We start from the raw sequence: 22,605 nt of genomic DNA, 5'->3' as shown, positions 1-22,605 counted from the left end.
GAATAACACCTGAGTCCTCAGGAATGGCTACGCATGGGGGATATCATGGGCGAAACAGTATACTCTGTTATGTCCATGGAACTGCACATGTCTATAGGCAACGGTTACCACTTTCCATCAGGTGGATCGTCAGCTTCTTTGCCATTCTAAGTTGTATAAAAAAAAAAAAACTAGATTATGTCATTGATGTTTCTTTATTTTTTTTTCTACTAGATCGATAGTGGTAGGCGTGGTAGTACCGGCAGTGGAGCTAACATTGGTGCTGCCCTCCAGCTGTCCTGGTCAGGAGTCCTCAAGAGACCTAGACAGTGTACCACTCGACTCGTCCAGTTTACAGGATATGAAAATGGGCAAGTTAATACTTCTATAATTTTAAATACACTGATAGCGTATAATCTAGTTAATAAAATATATATTTGCCATAATAAATACAGTTGTACAACTAAATAAGGTACAACTGTACCTATTATGTATAATAAACCTGACCTTTATTTTTTATTCAATTATTTATATATTATAAAACTCGGTGTGCTTAATAAAGTGAAGCATTACTTCACGCCGGATCAGCGATTAATGCTCTACAAATCGCAAATCCGGCCCCAAATGGAGTATTGCTGTCACTTATAGGCGGGAACACCTAAATACCAGCTTGAACCCATCGACTCGTTGCAACGATGAGCTATGAGAATTGTCGGTTATCCCAGGCTTGCAAGCAGTATCGAACCCTTAAGTCTTAGGAGAGATTTTGCCTCACTCTGCGTGTTCTTATCGCTTGTACAACGGATTACAATCAAATGTGCTATGTCTCTTTTTTTCTTTATAATGATATATGTGACAACGTCATCCTGCGCAAATAAAAGGACGATGACAAGAAAATGTTCTTTCTTCCTTTATTCTTTATTGTACAACAAACATAATGTTAAGAACAATTAATTTTAAAAATAATATACAAAGGCGAACTTATCTCTAATAAGATATTTCTTCCAGCAAATCTTTTCAAGTGAATTGAATTATTATTTAAAATGTTCTTCTCTTAATGGCTCTTGACCGCACTATGTCGGCTCACTGTTTTTTTACGCTACGTTTGAAGAATTCATGATATAGGACGAAGGGAAGTCACCATGGGAAAGGCCATTCCACATTGTTACAGTACGTTTCACGTAGAAGTTCACTAACTTATTTAAGCGCGAGCGACCTACTGTGTATAAAGTTATTTGTCCTTTCTCATGGTGTTTGAAGGGAATATATAATAAAAATATAATTTTCATTGAAGGTTCAGAAGCGACAATGGCGCCCTCTATGGTGGACCGAGACAGCGGTGTGCTCGCCACCACGTCGGTGGAAGTGTTCTCCGCGCAGCCGCTACCTGCAGATGAGATGCCGCCACCGAGTCCTGGTCCTAGTCCCGGTCTTACCTTCAGTGGTTAGTTCATGATTTTATTTATTTATTTCTGTAATACATACTTTTATAAACTGCAATTATTTCAAATATTTTACTTAATAAAATTTTGGCGGATAGTTTTTTTTTTATTTTCGATTAAAACTGAAAATTGCGTAGTGTAAAAATAAATAAAAATAAATTTGAAAATACACAAATGAATCCCTTTCATATGATACCTCATTTAGACTAGTAGGTTAATTTAAAATGTTGAGTATCCGTCTTGGATTTCTATTACAATATGTGCGGGTCAATGATATGTGAAACTATTCCAAATTTCAAATCGATAACATTAGTTTTTGCTGAGATATAGCGCTGTAACGGACCAATGGACAAAGCGCATCCTAAGAATTCCTATGTACCTGGGTTAAATAATTTAATATTAGACGTATGACATGTTAATTATATTACGATTATAACATAACAATATTATTATTGTTTATAGTTTACACAAACATTAATTTGTAATTGTATTTTGATATCTGAAAAATACTACCTACAAAGATTTACATGCTATTGAATATGGCGAAACATACTGAGCATTAAAAAATAAATTGTAACATCTTATTATGTAAGTATGTTTCAAGCAAATAAATTATTATTATTGTGGCATTGATATGGAAGCGTCCCCCCCCCCCCGCGCAGGGCTGTCGTCGATGCGGCGCGGGCTGTCGTCGCTGGTGTCGTCGCTGGACGGGGCGCTGCGCGACGACGGCCGCAGCGACGCCGCGTCCACCGCGTCCTCCGACTCCGAGCGCTACGTGCTGGTCGGGCTCGCCGCCGAGTCGCCCGACGACGCCGACGTCGCCTTCCGGTACGAGCGCACTGTTATACCCTCCTAGCTATATCTAAGCTTTGCCACCATGCATCAATACGTCCAGTAATAATACATATTAAGTCAGAATATAACCACAATATAAGTAATAGCACATAAAGGCAACACACCCAATCTTTTTAATGGATGATAATGGAATAGTAACCCCACCCGCGCTATCGGTATACACCGGCGGGGCACCAGTGAAGAATGATAGGTGAGGATGAAGTAGGTCAGTTAGCCCATCGAGACGAATTCAACAAGAATTGTTCACGATGGTTTCCAGGGGGAACCACGTGGAGGTCGACCTAATAAGGTATATTGCTAGCAATGGGGCTGTCAAACTCCATTGCTAACAATCCTTTTCCCCCCAACACACCCAATCAGGTTGACCTTCACGTGGTCCCCCCTTTGAACCGTCTTGCTGAATATTAGATTTATACGTCACAATGGGCTAACTGCGGTGCATTAATTAATCATGACCATTACAGAGAGTTCGAGCACGGCCGCACATCCAGCGGCGTGGAGGTGGCAGCCGAGGTGGTGGAACGTTCGTCGTCACCCAGCGACCACTCCGTCACTAGCTCGTGTCGTCGCCGCGACGTGGTATGACTACTAGAATTTCTTACCTCTGCATTAGCATATCCATCCCATCAATGTTCCTGTGATGAAGCAGCTGTACACGACGTAACATTTAGGGAAGGGGAGAAAAATGTTATGGCACGTGGAGAAGAAGGAGTGTTAAAAATCTTTAAAAATTGCGTTATGTACTTTAATTTGATTATATGTTTTTTTTATGTTTGTTACCTTTAACTCGATCATTTTTAAACTTTTTTTTTCCTTGAAACGATACATTTTCGGATTGATACCATTAAAATTAATCAAAATCAGTATTTTTTTTTTAATGGTTTTGATGCGATTGAAGTCTATGTTTTTTTTATAATTCAAAACCTTGTTATGAACCCAACGACTTAGCAATATGGAGACCTCTTAGATTATATAAATAGAGAATCGAGCCTCAAAAATAGGTCAACTGTTTGTCATCAGTATTCTATATACTTACGCATAAAATGTATCTTAATGTATTATTTAATAAATAAAATAAATGTTTACACATTAAAAAGATGCAGAAATTGTAAGACAAAATAACTATAGAAGTTATAAAGGAACACTCATAACTATTTGTCATGCAAAATTGTATGAAAAATTTGACCCTTCTTTTTTTTTTGAAACATTTCTATAGAGACACTATCTATATAATCTAAGGGAAATCTCTGCTGAAACAAAAGACAGCAATATAGAGCCCATCAATTGCTGTCCCCAGATATCGACGTGTACGTGGCGTCTGAACAACATCCACGTGGTGCACCAGAGCATCAACGGCAAGTCCTGCATGCGGCTGGCGGCGGACGATCTCAAAACGGACGAGTGCTCCGCCATACCGTGGGACGAGTTCCAGGTAACCACTCTTCACGTGCTTCCTGTATAAAGTTCAAATGTATCTGGCAATTCTACTGACATTGGTGTGTTATAAAATAGAAAAATTATATTTTACTGAACTAGCTGCTATCTTGCGGAAGTCCATATCACTGATTATTTTATTAGAATTATTTTATTTAATTCCGCTACCATTAATATGTGGCAACTGACTAGACTGTAGACTGGCAACACTAGAAGATTGACTACCATTATTATTACCAGAAATTATACAACCTTTCATATTAGCTAAAAAAGTCTTAAAATATTAACTTTTCTACTTTATATAATTTAAAATAATAATAAAGTTTTCTGAATCTTTGTATTTATTTTATATTTAGTTTTCGAAAATTTGACCATATTTTTCACTGTAAAAAGCAGTTGAAATAGCTACCTTTTCAGCTGGGACTTAATTTACACACATACTCTTCTTTATAACATCCTGCATAACCACATCACACCAATATATCTTCGTAAGCGGTGTTAACGATATACTTATGTACTTATATAATTGTGTATTTTTATTTATGTTTAAATAATTAATTAATCAATTGCTCCTGTTAGAGAAATGAAGAAAATAATTATACAATCAAACACAATATTAAAAATGTTATGTTTTTTTTAATCAAGCAATATTTCAGGACTTTATCTACGTATAGTATAATAGTACTTATGATAGAGCTCATTAGATGAAATAAAACGATTTATTAACTTTATGTGTCCGTCAGAAAGCAATACTCTTGATAGTTTTTTATTACTAGCTACATATCAATCTGATATAAGCATATTCAAACTTTTTTTGTAGTGACTGCAATTAGATTATGGGGTACATTGGGATTGGCATTGGCATTTTCAAATCATGTCTGAAAAATTATTACCTCTCACAATGCTGATGTATGTACTTTATTATATATATGTATATATATCTATATGCTCATGTCTATAGGCAACGGTTACCACTTTCCATCTGGTAGGTTCTTTGCCATTCTAAGTTGTATAAAAAAAGAATCTATTTATTTATATATAAATTTACTGATATATAATTATATTTTTATTTAAGTATTTATACTGTGTGTTCAAATGTATAATAGATATTTTATATGTATTTTTTTAACAGTAACATTTATGTTTATTGATACACATGTATTCCTATGTAACTATGACTAAACTATCAATTTATCTCAAATATGGGGTTTGCTGGAAGATTTGTCTTTAAAAAATAAACTTGTCCATGTTCACTATTATATATAATTATTGTTGTAATATAATACCTTTTGTGTACAATAAAAGAATGATAATTTTTTTTTTGAAAATACAATTCTAACATTCCGCATTGATGTCAGTAGAATTGCCTCTTTACCTGATATGTCATCATTCATTCACTGATTATACACCAAATTGCCACATTTTGCCCAATTCTCGATACATTTCAAATTAATCAACCATATACATAATTATTTATTTTTCTTAACATTGTTTCGTTTGAACAAAGTAACCAGTTGTTTTATGGTCGTAACGTCTACGTCGTAAATTGTCTATGGTACAAATTAAAATAAAACAACCCATCAATCGCGTAATATTTTAATGTACCTCTCTCTCTCTCTTTCTCTCTTGTTGTCTAACACCCCCATTGCTAGCAATATATCCTAACAGGTCGACCTCTACACGGCTCCTCCTGGAAAGTATCGTGGTTAATTCTTGAATTCATCAAGATGGGCTAACTGACCTGCTTTCGTCCCTATCTATCAACATTCACTGGTGCCCCGCCAGCGTATATTGATAGCGCAAGCGGTCTACCATTTCATTTCACCGATAAAAAAAGTCTTTTGCCCACTACATCGTAAACGTATCTTCGTTCGTTAAAAAATTGAAAAACTAATGAAATAGTCCGTTTATAGATGACCTATTAAGATAAATCATATGCTAGTTTTTAAATTAAACCTGTAAGAACACAACTGTCAAAACCGTATTCAATTTGGTGCAGCAATTGCTCGATACCGGAACAAATATACTGATCAACAGACAAAATTTCCAAAAATTATTTTTTTTAGCATCTATTGATCTTAAATAAGTACCATTCATGTCACTTGCCAGCGCAATTTTGTAAAAATAAAATACTAAATAATATATTAGAAATAATCGACTGCTTACTTTGTTCAATGCTAAATTCATACATATCTCCTTAAGTACGCAATACTAATCATATCGTCATAGTCGTAGAATACTGACGGATCTTTATATGTAATCTTTGTCAGATCCGTCAGTATTCTACGACTATGACGATATCACATTACCGATGATAAATCAAATTTATATTCCCTCTGTAAACTGACGATTATTTATTAATTATTTCTATAGCATGTCTTACATTAACCGATATTTATTTGTATTTTAACAATTTATAATTTTCTTACATTAAACCTCTACCGTGTTATTGTTAATTTAATATCTAAGTGGAAAAAAAAAGGTATTTATTACGTCACTTCCGTAATATACCATATAATTTTATCATTACTTTCAGCTATTTTTAAATATGTGACTGTGTGTAAATATTCATTATAAAAAAAAATACATAGTTATTTTGGTAATATATAATATTAACGTTGAAAACGTATATTAAAAGGAATCATACACAAATTTCTCCAAATTGGATAGTACGATAAATAAGTTTTTTAAACCTTAAAAAAAAAAAAATAAAGTCTACTCTATTTCTTTGTATTATTATTCTTGTATCTATTATCTTGAAATCTATTTTCTTTTTTATTTATTTCAATGGCAATCGGTCGTTTTTACGATCATTTCTGTCAGCGTCATATATAAGAGGCTCATATCGTCGAAGAAACGGCTGTTCACGTAATTTTGGAATGTGAAGCTGTGGCTCCTCAACGTTTAGAAATCCTCGGAACAGTGAGGTCGCTTCGTGAGGCCTGTGAAGATCCCAGGAAGCTTCTGTGCTTCTGGGCGGAGCTGGACTGGTTGTACTAGCCATGACGCATATGCACAACGGCCCAAATGAGATGCTAAGCGCGGAAAATAGAGTCCAATTTACATAACATTACATTACAAGAGTCTCAAACATAAATTCAATTATAAATATTCACATTTTTTTAACCCTTTGAGTGCCGACGAGCGCCATCGCACTCGTACGTATTGCAACTAAAAGTGCCACGAGCGTCATAGCGCTCGTAAAATCAGTCACTGTTTAGCTTGCTGTAAAAAAAATATTAAAATTGTATAATTTTTGTATTTTTTTAAAAGGAGATACAGTTTTTTTAGAGACAAGGGTAAATGACATCAACACGACAAAGATTTGTTTGGCATTTTTAAGTAGATACGAGTAAAAATCAATGGCACTAAAAGGGTTAAAGAATTCGCGCCTTTTTTTCGTCCATCATTGTCCCGTTGACATCTTCGAAACTAATTTCTACTAGTCATTGTTTTTTTTTTTTTTAAAGAAAGAATTAGAAGTTATTTTTATTAAAATATTCTAATTTACATATTTATATTTATATAAATACTAGGCAATTTTTTTATTTTTATCTCTACAAATATCTTCATTAATATAAATAAATATTGGTCATAATGAATGTGAAACAGTCCATAAACGTTTCCAACGTTAAAATTAACATGGTAGAGGTTATTTGCATGAATGTGCCACTGTATCACACCACGTTCCATATTTAAATCCGTAAGATCTAATCGTTGTTTGACATAACAATGGCATTGTTTCTTTTGTGCCAGTGTTTTAAAAAAAAAAGTAAAATGACAACCCGTTAAATAGTGCCATCCTTGTCTATCGATGACGATGTGACAAGGACGACATAATACTATTGCGTAGTGACTCGGCACTGAGGTCAATGCATCCGTTTATTATCTAACTATGTGTCTATGTGTGTTCTCTATTGCAATTCCCGCCCGCTCGGCTATCGTGACCGAAAGAACCGACTCAAGGTACTTCTGCACGATCTATAGATCGGCCATGTTTGATTGACACCATGTAGTGGTATTGTTCAATTAGTTGTAGAGGTTTTTGTGTCGTAGCCAAGGGGGTTTGTCTGTGTATGAGTGGATGAGACGAAAGATGTTTCCGTCACTGTCACACAAGGTTGTATTCCTACCTAGCTTAGACACCAGTTCTTTTCAAACAAAACTAGTTATAAGTATATAGGCTTAAAATAGCTTTTGAAGAAAAATAAATCATATATTTATTAATACTACATAGTATGTGACGTCACACTTTATTGTTTACATTAATGCCGCCATGTAATACATGTCACAAATAAAAATATTAAATTTTTAAATTCAGAATTCAAAAAAAGCTTACGCCTGTGTAGTGCAAGCGCACTTAAATAATCGTTTACTATCAGTCAGGCTCTATTCTTGTTTATTACCTATAAAAAATTGTTAATTCAACTTTATAAATTAAATTTGAATTAACAAATGCTCGTAAATTGTTAATAACTAACGTTTATCTACTTGAGTATTTCCCTGTAAAAAATACACACTTAAAAATAAACAAAAAAAAAAAAAAAATATATATATATATATATATGTTATAAAATATATTTTAAAAGCTTATCCTTTGGAACTTATATATATAAAAATGTGACTGGAAACACCTTTGCAATCGCTTCACTGCTACATTCTTTGTTCTAACCAAATCATTTTTAAGTTATTTATACGCCTTCTGAAGCCTACTCAGGTATTGTATATAATTATTCCGCTTGTCATGATACTACTCGTATATATGCATGTTTCCTTTATCTGTATCCGCTATACCTAAATATAATAATACAAAACGTTTGAGCCAATCATTATAGAATACAACAGTAAGATCGCCAACTTCAAAATAGGTTATCAATTTGATTGTTTTTTTTTATATGTTTGTTACCTCATAACTCCGTCAATTATGAACCGATTTGGAAAATTGATTTTTTTTTTCTATCTGAAAGGATATACTTTATATATGTATATATATATGTGTATATATATATATATATATATATATGTGTGTGTGTATATATATATATATATATATATATATATATATATATATATATATAAAGCCAAATTGCTTATATCAAAATTTTCAACTTTTAGTTTTCAATCAAAATAACTGGTTTTTCTATCAAATGATTTCGATATATATTTTTTTTTTTTTGTGAAACGTAATCTTACTAAAATTATGTTATAAACATGTTAGGCTAACGCCACATTTAGCCTATTTTCGGTCACATGAATATTTACCACAGCGAGTAAACCACGCGGAGTCGCGGACTACGCTCAGTGTAGCGCATCACATATGAAAACGTGCATTCCGTAGTTGTCGATCATCCGCGCGCCGAAAACCGAACACACAACGAGAGTGTGTGTTAGGAAGCGTCAATTAATGACGTGAGTTGATTAAGAGGATGAGGAGTCGAGTGGAATCTCACCAAATCTTACGTTAAAGTGATGGAGGAGGAGGAGGGGGGGGTAGATTAATCGTCAAAAATATCTCACGTAATTAATGGACGCCCGCTTACGTCGATGTAATGACCGATCTTTCGTGTAGTGTGACCGACAATGCGAATTGTAAGCAATGTTATGTATTTGCGCTCTGTCGCGGGTAATCCGCTGACCGAAGATCGACCCAATGTGTCGCTAGTATTGGGGGGACGAGATTTTTAATATTATGGTTGCAGTGGACTTAGTATTGTCTTTTTTTAGTATACATAGCAAAGACATGATATATATATGTAATATAAAAGTAAATATATATTTAGAATTGTTAGTGCATCGTAGTTGTTTCTTCAAAATTATCTGTAGATATTAGGTTTAGACAGTAAACCTTTTTAGTTAAATAGTTTCGTATATTTTGAAGACTAGTGTTTTTTTTATTATTAATACAAAATTTTAAAGTATTTAGTATGTAAAATCATCGCCGTTCCAAGTTTCATCATAAAATATCACGAACAACGTAAATACCCCATGATATCATGGTATAATTACCACTATTAAGATTCTGGTAGATTATAAAAGTTACTCTCATTACTAAAACATTCTTAAACCGTACAGTAAACCAATACAACAAGCCCAGGTTGTATATCTCTGCCTTAGTGTCATAATATGCTTAACTTACAGAATGAATTACCTACTTAAAACTGCTAATTAATTAGTACTTGTATATTCCATAAAAAATCGTATAATATATATATATATATATATATATATATATATATATATATATATATATATATATATATTGAGTAATGTCCAAATGTGTAAATTAATGATCACCCATTACGATACCGCCCATACCAGTCCGATATCTGTATTGATTACTAGCGGGATCTTTTCGATATTATATATTGCATAGTTAATATATCTGTTATTAAGCTTATATATGTATAGATATTGTAACTGCAATATATAGATATTGGTATATATTACCCACCCTTACTACCTGTAGAGTGAAGAATAAAAATCGATTTAAGTTTGAAAAAAAAGTACGTTTCTGGGATAAGAATCCGCAAAACCCGATCACGTAAAGTTACACTGATTATTTTGTATGCAATTTTAAGTTTCATAGACATTTTGCGTACTTATTATAGTTGTTAATCGTCTAATTAGATGAATTAATAATTGCATGGCTATGATTCAGTTTGAAGGGTGGGATATGGCGTGAATTTACAGGGTACAGAGGAATAACATCTGAGTCCTCAGGAATGGCAACACATGGGGGGTATCATGGACGAAACAGTATACTCTGTTATGTCCATGGTATTGCACATGTCTATAGGCGACGGTTACCACTTTCCATCAGATGGGCCGTTAGCTTGTTTGCCATTCTAAGTTGTATAAAAAAAAATTAGAACGGTAAATACAAAATTCATAATTGCTTTAATTCAGAAAGTAGATATAGTTTATTGCATGCGTGTAGTACAAGCACATTCACCTCATTGCAATGAACATGATATATATATAATGTATTGTGAATGGATATTAAGAGCGTCCATACCTGAGCCTTCTAAAAAGATCGTTGTAAAAGCACTTTTTAAATAATCCAATCAGAATTCGGCTTACTGTACTTATACTATTGTATCGTTACATTTATTAGTTGTCTTGCTTTATTCCCTATGTTTTAAAATGCAAAAAATAAATAATACTCATTCATTTTTTAATTTAGAAATGTTAATTTTTTTAAATTATTTTTAGTTTTTTATCTTCTTTCGTTATCTGCAATCCGCTCTTCTATAACAGACATAATCGAATAGTATCTTGTGTGAAAATTATCATTCTGAGAAGCAGTCCACTGACAGCTCTCTCAGAATAACTTCATAAAGCTGTTCAAGCTCTAGTGTCCAAGTTTAATACAAGATATCGTCTGTTTTGTATTGTGCTGCGAATAGTTCTATTTTTTAAAGTTGCCAAATAATTCTAACCAAAGTTCCAAAGTGTGGCACCTTGGTAAGATTTTGTATGAACGCTCTTAACCGTGTGGTCTGGGAAAATTTTATTTGGCTCTTATAAATGTCCCTCTTGTTTACAGAACGTCAAATATCAAATAAACCTATTATAGTATTTCATCTTTTTCTTTTCCATTAATTTCTCAATTAAAATGATAAAACTAATTGTTAAAATGGATTAATATCTTTTATTTTTTTTATGAACAAGAGACGAGTTCATAGAATCATTCTTATTAATATTTACTGTATTTGTTATTTCTCTTTTTACTTGGTGCAATAAAGTGTAAATAAATAAAATAAATAAATAAATCAATGTTTGTAATTATATAAACGTACCTACCACGATTTGCAATGGCCAATCTGGGTTGTTATCTATACGACTGTGGGGACAATTCTAGAGTGAACCCTGGATCGAACGCTTAACTTAAATTTAACTTAGTAATTGTGAAATATAAAAATATAATAGAGTGAACGAATAAATTATTTCTCTGTTTTTTTTTTTTTTTTGTTATTCAGTTAATTAAATAGTTTATTTAAAGACTACTGTCTATTTAATAAATATTTAACATTTACAGTCAATAAAGAAAATCACTGAATTATAAAATATAAATTTTTCCAGACTATTTTAGTTATTATTTGATGAATGTAAAAATGTGTCCATTTGTGTTCCCCATATATGCTTTGTGTATATACTTGGTTTTTATACATAAACGTTTTGTTACATAAGTTATAGCAGTACGTATACTACACATGCATTAGTAAACAAATATCACTTTGTATTATCGTTCAGATACAAATTAAAATGTATTATGAGTTATTTTTTAAAACATAAATTACTACATGAATAGACTATTTATTTTTTTAAATTACATCATAAAAAATAATATATAAACGTGTACAATTCATTACTATAGTAAATATTAAAATTTTATTAAGTATATAATATTATGCTCTCTCTGTCTACCTTGAAAGGGACTTGGCGTGAATATGCAATAAATTTGTTATAATATACCATACACTTATTAAATTGTCAATTTTCAAAACATTTTTTTTTAATTATGTTTACATAACTCTTACACTATTTATAAATCACTGATATAATTAAAAAAAAAAAAAAAACTTTATATAAAAATCACACAAATTATACATGTAGTTTAGTTAAGTAGCCGAACACAAATATCTAAATTGCTTCGTTGGTATGTAAATAACATATGTGTATATAACAGAATAAGTTCGCGATGAGAGCTCGCGCGTACTCCGAGCCGCGAGAACGTCCTGAAGCGGAAGACGAGCTAGCGCCAAGAGATGCGCCGCGTCTAGCCGCCCGCCTGCTCAGGACGGAGCTGCCACGCCATCTCGATCAGAAGGTATACCCTTTTTATTCTTTATTCTTTATTGTACACAAAAGGTTATTGAAATGTAAAAACAAACATAATAGTGCACAAGGGCGAGCTTATCTCCAATAGAGGTTTCATATTTATTCGCTTGCTATATGGTAAAATAAGATGTTACATATACATAGGTATGTACCTACTTGTATATGTAACATCTTATTTTACATTTACAGGCAGCACCTGAGGGGGGGGAAAGGGATTGTTAGTAATGGAGACTGAGAATCCCATTGCTAGCAATATACCCAACCAGGTCGACCTCCTCGCGTTTCCTACCATGTATATCCCATGTTCCTATCATCAGAAATAATGTTTATGGTAAAACAAAAAACGTTGTTTTACCATATACATTATTTCTAGAACTATACATGAAAATATATCGTACTACAATTATTATATTCGATTGTCATCTTGCAACCTTATTGCGGCATATAAAAATTACGATTAAATAGCAGGGGTTGATCGTAAAAGCGTGAAAATTAGAATTTGTACGTATTTTTCAATGTTAAATCATAATAAAATAAAAATAAAAAAAATTGACAAAAAAATAAAAATTTGAGGTGGGTCACCCCTATCATTGAGGGGTATGAAAAATAGATGTTGGCCGATTCTCAGGCCTACCCAATATGCACGCAAAATTTCATAAAAATCGGTAAAGCTGTTTCGGAGGAGTTTGGTGACAAACACCGCGACACGAGAATTTTATATATTAGATATACCATCAGTGTATACTGATAGTGTAGGCAAAATCTCTATATCTATTTTCATCTCATTAAAAAAAATTCCACCGTTTTTAAAAAAGAGAAGTTCGTCATCATAAATTTATTTACAATCTACGTTGCCTTACAACTTTGCAGGGTGAACCCACAGGGTTGGCACCGTTTGAGGAATTACTCGAAGCGCGAGTACGCGATCTGAGCATCGCCCTCAACATGAGCACAGCCCTAGCACTTGCTGAGTTCATTGAAGACGAAGTCATTGCTCCACCTATGCCTTTAGAGGTAAATAAAAAACTAGTATATTTATATTTAATGATAATTTTTTTTTTTTATAGCACGACATGTGACCAAATCATTCTGAACAAACAACAAAATATGGTCCTTGAATATGATATGTAATGTCGTTTAATATCAATTAAATCTTGTTATGTTTGTATGTACATCATTTTTGTGCATAAATTACGACCGGCAAAAAATAAAATTTTTTGGCACTGCGAATATAAATCGAGTATGTTAAAAATACATTAATTTGCTACCGATGTTAATCTCTTACGCAAGTACGATTCTTTCTTCTACTACACTGTTCTAATTCTAGAAACATAAGAATACTCTCTTCTTTGTTTTTTTATTGTTCATTGCAACCATGAGTATTTTTGAAACCAAAATAAATTTTCATTTCATACCCTCATAACCTTTCAGGTGTTAATAGAAAACGTGAAGCTCCACCTAATAGAAGACCGTCTGACCCGTTCCATCTCATCCCCACCCCCACAACCCCTAGACATCGATCTGACCACGCTCCGGCTGACCAGGGACACGGCCGGGGTGGTCCGCCTCGGACCTCCAGTATCCACACCCTCGACAATAGCGTCGCCAGCCACGCCCCAGCCACAACCAGAACTTGACGAGGCTAGGGAGAAGATAGACAGGTTGAGCAGAGAAAACGAAGAGTTGAGGAAGAGGCTTGTCACACTCGCTCGGATAGCTGAGGATAACAGGGAATTGAGAGCGTGAGTATTTTAAAAAATAATATTATATATATATATATATATATATATATATATATATATATATATATATATATATATATATATATATATATATATATATATATATATATATATATATATAAATCTGTGCACCGCCATTTGCTCTCTCTGTTTGGCGTGGTGGTTGACTGGAAGAGAATGCCATCAGGCATTAAGTCCGTCCTGTAGACATTTTTCTATGTATGCGAAAATAGATAAATAAATAATAACGTAGGACGACCATACATTATATACCATATAAGTGTTTTAACTGAAATAATAATGATGTACCTCACCATAAAAAGAACGTGAGCACCCATGAGGTTTTCTAGAAGCCGACATACCTACTATGCAAGTACTAAGAACTACAAAATTTTCTAAACTGTTTACAAAACAATATAAATATAAACTGTGAGTAAGAAAAATAATTGGGATACATTTTGTATTTCGGTCTTACTATTGCTGCCACCAAATTCGTGCTGTTTCCGTTTGATAGGTCAGATTGGTAATAAAATTACAGGGTACTGTGCCTTATGAAAACTTATTACAAAGGTTTTTTTGTGATAGATGAGAATGAAAACAGGCCAGTTAGCCCATCATGATGAATTCATTAGGAATTAACCATGATAGTTGCCAGGGCGAACCGCGTGGAGGTCGACCTGGTTGGGTATATTGCTAGCAATGGGATTCTCAGTCTCCATTACTAACAATCCCTTTCCCCCCTTATTACAAAGGTTGGAGCCGAATGGATATTTACTATCTAATTGATTGTATGTTTGATTGCCATACTCACTGTCATTGAAGATTTTCAGGTCACTAGAATTGGCAACATGCGAGAGACAATCTGTACTTCTAAGCATACATTATAGGCTGCGGTAGCCCTTTACCATAAAATGAATCTTGACTGGTACCCAAGTCGTATTTTAAAATACTTATCAAGGTCTCTATGTTCCAGCAAAGTAGAGGAGGCGTCGGTGTTGCGATCGTGCGTGCACGCAGCTCAGCAGGAAGCGGCCAACCTGCTCGCAGACAAACAACAGCTGCTCGATGCAATGCGGGTGTTGCAGGTAGATATTTATTTACTAGCTAGTATCCCCAAACGCTTCGTCCACGTGACCAGGATAAATATGGCATATTACTATTCCAACGCATATATGTACCAACTTTTATGAAAATTGATTGGGCCGTTAAAATATCAAGATAAATACTATTCTTATTTTCAACCGAATTGGAAAAAGGAGGTTATCAATTTGACAATTTTTTTTTTATTTTACGCGTGCGTGATATCTTTGCCAATTTGTAAACTATGTTATACTCATACATACAATGGACCAAATGTGACGCTTAGCGCGGTAAATAGAGTCCAATTAATATTACATTACGTTTTTAACTATGTTGATGGTTATCTTTTCAATTGAAATCATTGTGTCTATACTAACTATAGATAGAATGATGTTATACAAGAATAAATACAGGCTACCACTTAGTCGGTGCTCCACATTTCCCCCAAGTATAATTTTTTTTGTCTAAAATTAAGTACTCTGTTCTAATTTGTGAAGATGTTAAAAATTTTATCATTATAAAACTAACTTTATTTCACTTGGAAATACTTTTTAAATGTACTATTTTAAATAAAATTTACAATTATTAAGCCAGCCGAACTGATACGATATCGTAACTTTAAAAAAAAGGAGCATACTCCTTTGTAAAAGTTCCGTAGCACAACTTCAATTCTTCGGGTGTAGTGGGTGATCATGGGCAGCGGTAGTCACTTACCATCAAGTGAGCCCCATGTTCGTTTGCCCCCTGTAAAATGTAAAAAAAAAAAATTAACTCTCTCACACCCCTTGAATTAGGAAATGTAACGCACAAAGTTAATAAATGAGACGTCTTGCCACTTGAATCTCTCGTAATAAACTTAGCCTGAAGAAATAAATAAAAAATACATTTGTATATAAATTTAATAATTAACAGGATCAGTTGAGCGGTTGCCGCGGGAAAAGATAGCGGTCCCGAAGCGGTCAGCCGCACAGTTGTCTCGACTGCACCGCGTGTTGCGGCGACCACCGCGCCTAGACTAGCTGCCAGGACCTACGTACGACACCTACGACTACAGCATTGTACGTTAAAGGACGTTAAATAAATATATAGTTTATAGTTTCTGCAAAAACATGGCGGTCCTGTGGCGGTCAGCTGCACCACTGCACCTCGCCTTACAGCGGTCACTGCATCGAGAACTGCTACCAGAAACTACATATACCACTTATAACTACAGCATTATACGGTAAAGGACGTTTATAAAAAAAATGTATTAAATAATTTCTGGAAAAAGATGGCGGTCTTATGACAGCCAGCCGTACATCTTTATCGCATTATGCGGTCACTATCGTGCAGTCTAGCTACCAGAATCTACCATATCGCATACACCATCTGCGTTTACTGCATTTGTACGTCTAAGAACGTTTATAAGTAAAAATATAGTTAACTATTCCTGGAAGAATGGCGGTCTAGTAGCGGTCAGCTGCAGAACTGCTACCGTACCATATGTTGACGCTGGAAAAGCAAAACGTATTAAGGGCCACTTTGCCCCATATTGACTTTTATATATATAATTGAATTCAGGTTTTGAAGTAATGTTCAACTAAAGGACTTTTATAAGTAAAAAGTTAGTTAATTTCGTGACAGAAGAAATTATGCCTATTAAAATATGGTAAAAACAGATGTACAATAAAAGGCATTTGCAGACTTATCTGGCCATCTTTAGACACAAGCTAATCATAATATTTTATTTTAGTCTTCAATATTTGAAAGACTGTTGAACATTTGAGGATCAGTAGGTACAATATGAGATCTGATGGTAGTAATATATAAATTTTTATGTTTGATTCTTGAGAAGATTTTTTTTTAACAGACTTCAAATAGAAGCACGTCCTCAATTCAGTTGTATTATTTTTTTATAATTACATAATTCTGTCAGTTCTGAACTGATTTGGATTTTTTTTTTATCTGACATGTAAATATATCCTATATTTACATGTTGGCCCATAGAAATTTTATTACAATCGATTTTGTGGATTAGTTTTTAGGTCAAAATAACTTGATTGGCCACAACTGAAGTCAGTTTTTTGTGGGACACAATCTTTAATTACTACAGGTGGGAATAGGGTTTTAATGAGTGAAAAGAAAATTGTAATCCCACCTGCGATTTAGTTATACGATTTCGCTGACAGGCCATCAGTGAATGATGATAGGTGTAGATGAAAGCAGGTCAGTTAGACTATCGTGACGAATTAACCACAATGGTTTCCAAGGAGAACCGCTTGAAAGTTGATCTGATGATCATGGGGCTAGCAATATACCCTATATTGTTAGGTCCATGGTTTTTAGACCCCATTACTGATAATCCTTTCCCGCTGTGGAAAAAGGGTCAGCCTTGCTTTATAAGGTATGCAAAAACCTCTCTCCCACCGGGGAAAAGAGATTATTAGTAATGGAGACTGAGAATCCCATTGCTAGCCCATACCTATATATACCCAACCAGGTCGCCCTCCTCGCGGTTCCACCTGGAAACTATCATGTTTAATACCTGATGAATTCATCATGATGGGCTAACTGGCCTGTTTTCATTCTCATCAATCACTCCTCACTGGTGCTCCGCCAGCGTATCCCGTTAGCGCAGGCGGGGTTACCATACCATTTTCACCCATCAAAAAAAAACCTCTCCCCCACCTCATCCATCTCTAAGCTTTGGTTATATATATCAGGCTTATATTATGTTTTTTAATAATATGTAATATATCAAGAACCGAATTGTTATATATACTATCTAAGAAGTAAAATTTTAATTTATCTGTGGTAGATAATTGGATAAGTAATGTAAAATGGATTGAGTAATTTACACCACAAGGGAAATGACGTCAGAGACTATAAACATTATATTATATATACGAGTTTTGTTATTTATTAAGAAATGAACTATGATATTTAACATTGACATAGTGTAATATTTGTTAGATTAAGTATAAATATTTAATCCAATAAATATTATATTAAATATAAACTCCAAAGATAAAGGACAATTTGTGATTCGTGTATTATGTACTTAATGAAGCATTTACTATATTATTAGGCAAAAAAAAAACAGTTTTACAATCAAATTTTCATTGTAAATTTATTATTACGCGACAGGTCAGGTCTTCCTATGTCATATCAGAAGGTTATTGGAGATTATACGGTATGTAATAATATGTGGAAATACCTGCATTGGTATGTGTAAATGGTCATTACATATTTTTTTTTCCTTTAAGAAATTAACTAATTATTGATTTAATAGCTAACAGAATATATAAACAATAAAAAAAAGATAATGTCTTTTGTCTAGTGAGGCTGTTTCTATCTTTTATCTTTCTGAGATAAAGGCTCTAAAATAAAATGAGCTGCTTTTAAATTCGAGATAAAAAAAATATTAATAATTTATCAAACAACTCGTTTGTTGTAGGTTTCGACCATTAAATATATATTTTTTATTTATGTACATTTTATTTTATATTCGACCTAAAATTGTTTTAAAAAACAAACTATTAACTTTAATAACGTCACGTTAAAAGTAAGTGTTGTTGATTTTAAATCCAGTGATATTTATACAAAGTCATGGGTAGTAATAAAATGTTAATAAATCTGCTTTCATATGGTGTAATTTAGATACAAACTAACTTTTGCCTGCTACTTTGTACACGTGCATTTCAGAAGTAAGAGACCAATTAAAAGAATCACTTGTAGATGACGTATCGAGTAAAATATACCAAATTTTAAGTTAGACCTTCAGATAAACAACTGTGAAAACCTCATCCAAATTGTTGCAGTCGTTTTTACATGATGATGTAAAAACTACTGCAACAATGTTTCATGGAAGAAATCACTTATTAGAGATAAGCTCGTCTTTAAACACTACATTGAAAAATAATTGTTCTTACAATATAGGAATATGGTAGTGTACAATAAAGAATAAAGGTTGATGACGATACAAACAAACAGACAGACAAAAGTCCTTACTCATAAAATCTACAAATCTACTGTAACTATTACACTATTTAGTCACTTTCTTTCAAACTGAGAATTTAGTGTGAAAGGAAGAGACAAAACGGTTCAATAGCTAAAATTTTTATATGAAAAATTATAAAAAATAATGTTTTAGCTTCTGTTGCTCTTTTCAAGACTCCTTATTTATTCTTAAATATCTCCCATACACAGACGTGTCATCTAGTTGCAATTTTATTATATTAGTAACTTATTAATCGGTATTGATACCAAGTAATTCTCGTCAGTGACTATATAATATATAAGATAAGGGTGCCATCGTGTTGAAAATTAAATGTAAAAAAAAATCAAAAAATTATAATTAAATTGAAGAAAACTGTATAAGGAAAGAAATAGGTACTGTAACACTAAGTTTTTCTATTGGCTTTTAATCTGACGTTACTGTGTTTAACAGGGTACTGACATACAAAATCTCGTGTCAACTTCAGTAATCTTCATCTCTTTTTTTTTTAATTTATTTATTTGAAAGAAGATTAACTCTCTGATCTAATATTACATATCGTCAGATATACTATAATAATTCTTTACCAATGAATAATATTAACCGGTAAAAAAATGTAAACCGTAATAAATACAAGGGAATAACAGATTCCTAAATATATATATATAAATTTATTTTTGATCTTTTCTCTTAGTTTCGTTTCTAAGAGCTTTTTTATATTAAAAAAAAAACTGGATGGTGCTGCTATAGCTAAAATAGTCTTTTTGGACGATTTTATGAAAGATACAAGTAGATTTTATTATATACTTTATAATTATTTTCATTTACATTCAAATTGTTTTACCACAGCGGTAAAATTTATAAACTTATATATAAAATAATATTACGTGTGCCTGTTCAATAAATGATTATTCACAAATTTAATTTATTAATTATAAATTAATAATAATTTATAATTTCCAATAATTTTGACGTTTTAATTAATATTATCTCTTCTAGCGACGCGTGTCTAAAGTGACGTATTCCTTAGTAGTTCTGCTAAGGTCAAATCTAATGAGAAATCGGAATTTATATCTATTTAGTCACATACCATTTTGCAATAAATGATTAGAGATAAACTAAGAATTTGTCCAGGAACGATGAATCATAACACCTAGGGTATACAGTACACAACCTTATGGATTAAAGTATTTAATTTTACACCTTTTATTTATGATGTATGTGTTTAAAAAAAAAAAAACCTTTAGAACTGCGTGTAATAAGTAAACATATCCCATGTTTACTAACCAGGTTAAAACGTAACCTACTTCCTTCTCCTTTATCTCATAGTACGTATACTAAATTTAATAGTGATTAAGCCATTAAGACGCTAAGAGGTAACAGACGAACTCACTTTCACATTTATAAACTTAGTAAGGATGGCTATCAGTTATCTAGTACCCATAGTGGGAGTACATGCTCTGTTTCATTCAGGACTAGATGTCCAGTGGTACAAATACAGATCATTTATTCCTGATTTACATAATTACACATCCAGTTTCAGTAAATTATGTGAAATTCAGTGAGTTATTCCCATTATAAAATGTATTGTATTCTAATGTCGAAAAACAGTAAAGTTTCTATATAAAAAATTAATAAAAATGTTTAACAGTAATATTAATTTATAACAATAATAATTTTGTCACTTCAAATCGTAATTATATTTTTATTACTAGCGTCCCGCCCCGGCTTCGCACGGGTACACATTACATCACATTAGAAACCTCTAAAATTATCAGTGTTTCTCTACTATATTATGCATGTATTATACATGAGAACCTTCCTCTTGAATCAGTCTATCTATTAAAAAAACATATTAAAATCCATTGTGTAGTTTTAAAGATCTAAGCATACATAGGGACAGACAGATGGGAAGCGACTTTGTTTTATACTATAAAAAAAATAATGATTTATTATATGGTATTTTTTTAATTATGATATAATTTCTAAGTTAATTGTGGCCATACGATACGCTAATATTTTTACAAATCTAAGAGAAATTAATATAAATACATTAAATTACAAAGTTTATTTAATTATGATTTATAATCAACATGTGCTAATCTATGAAATGGCAAAAAAAAAATACCTGAGACCTAGTGGTATTGTTCCTATGCAACTGACTGTGTCTTTCAAGATCTCAAACGTTTCTAGTACACGTAAATATCAGTCTAATATGTGAATAAGGTTGTTGAGGGCCATGAGTTGAGGAAAAGACCAAAGAGAGATGTATAAAAATGGTGTGCAAGACTGAACATAGGATTTTTGGACTGACTGACGTGAATTTACGGCTCGGTATGTGAAGTTTTTGAAATTTAGACCCCATTTTTATGTTCTTTGTATAATTAGCAACAATTTTTTTTATTTTTTCATTTACAAATAGCTCTTATTATACAAAATACAACAATATATTAAAGTTAATATAAAATTCCTTTAATACTAATACTAATTATAAGTAATCCCCCAACGCACCACACCGAGGCAGCGTACTCAAGATACTGGCAGCATTACCTCTTTGGATTGCCAAACTTATCATTTGCAAAGTAGCTACCAGCTCTTGGGTCACCAGTCTTTGTATCTATTTGCAATGTCATATCTATTTTCAACTGACTTCAAAGAAGTACGTTATTGTTTATATTTCTTTCCTCATCTATCAGTTATAAACCGATTTGGAAAATTCTTTTTTTTTTATTTGAAAGGATATGCTTACAGATTGGTGCCATAGAAATTCTATCGAATTCCAGTTAGTGGTTTTTAAGTTAAAATAACTGGTTTTGTTGCCTACCTGATTGGTCTGTCTGTCAGTCTGTCTGATTGGTCGACCTGCCAGGGTGGGTACATTGCTAGCAATGGAACTGGTAGTCCGCATTACTAATCTTCCCCCCTCCATCCTATTATAGGTTTTTTTAATGAATGATAATGAAATGATAACCCTGCCTACGCTAACGGTATATGCTGGCGGGGCACCAGTGAGGAATAATAGGTGAAGATGAAAAGGCAATTAATTTAACTTATCGTGATGAAGATGCTTGGAATTTACCACGATGGTTTCCAGGTGGGACCACGCGGAGGGCGACCTGACAAGGAAGGGTATATTGCTAGCAATGCGGGTTGGAAGTTCGCATTACTAACAACCCCTCCCCCCCCCTATCGTAGCTTGGACAACATAAGGACATAAAACAGTGTAAAAGTTAATATTATAAAATAGTAATTT

General features: G+C 32.9%; 1 protein-coding gene across 1 annotated transcript in view; it reads left to right on the top strand.

Annotated features, from left to right (window-relative positions):
• The window catches only part of LOC113512188 (UHRF1-binding protein 1-like), a 40,452-nt gene extending 18,719 nt beyond the window's left edge, over positions 1-21,733 (top strand). Inside the window, exons 19-28 of the mRNA XM_052893997.1 lie at positions 214-350; positions 1,274-1,423; positions 2,084-2,252; positions 2,744-2,858; positions 3,577-3,711; positions 12,403-12,543; positions 13,425-13,568; positions 13,986-14,296; positions 15,270-15,381; positions 16,289-21,733. Of these exons, the coding sequence (XP_052749957.1) occupies positions 214-350; positions 1,274-1,423; positions 2,084-2,252; positions 2,744-2,858; positions 3,577-3,711; positions 12,403-12,543; positions 13,425-13,568; positions 13,986-14,296; positions 15,270-15,381; positions 16,289-16,321 (1,447 nt within the window). The 3' untranslated portion in view covers positions 16,322-21,733. The remainder of the gene's footprint in view (positions 1-213; positions 351-1,273; positions 1,424-2,083; positions 2,253-2,743; positions 2,859-3,576; positions 3,712-12,402; positions 12,544-13,424; positions 13,569-13,985; positions 14,297-15,269; positions 15,382-16,288) is intronic.
• Positions 21,734-22,605: the final 872 nt, after the last annotated feature.

The sequence above is a fragment of the Galleria mellonella genome, unplaced genomic scaffold (assembly GCF_026898425.1).
Source record: "Galleria mellonella isolate WM207_F2 unplaced genomic scaffold, CSIRO_AGI_GalMel_v1 utg184, whole genome shotgun sequence".
Lineage (NCBI taxonomy): Eukaryota > Metazoa > Arthropoda > Insecta > Lepidoptera > Pyralidae > Galleria > Galleria mellonella.
The sequence above is the reverse complement of the archived record's forward strand: the minus strand, read 5'-3'. Positions and strand labels throughout refer to the sequence as shown.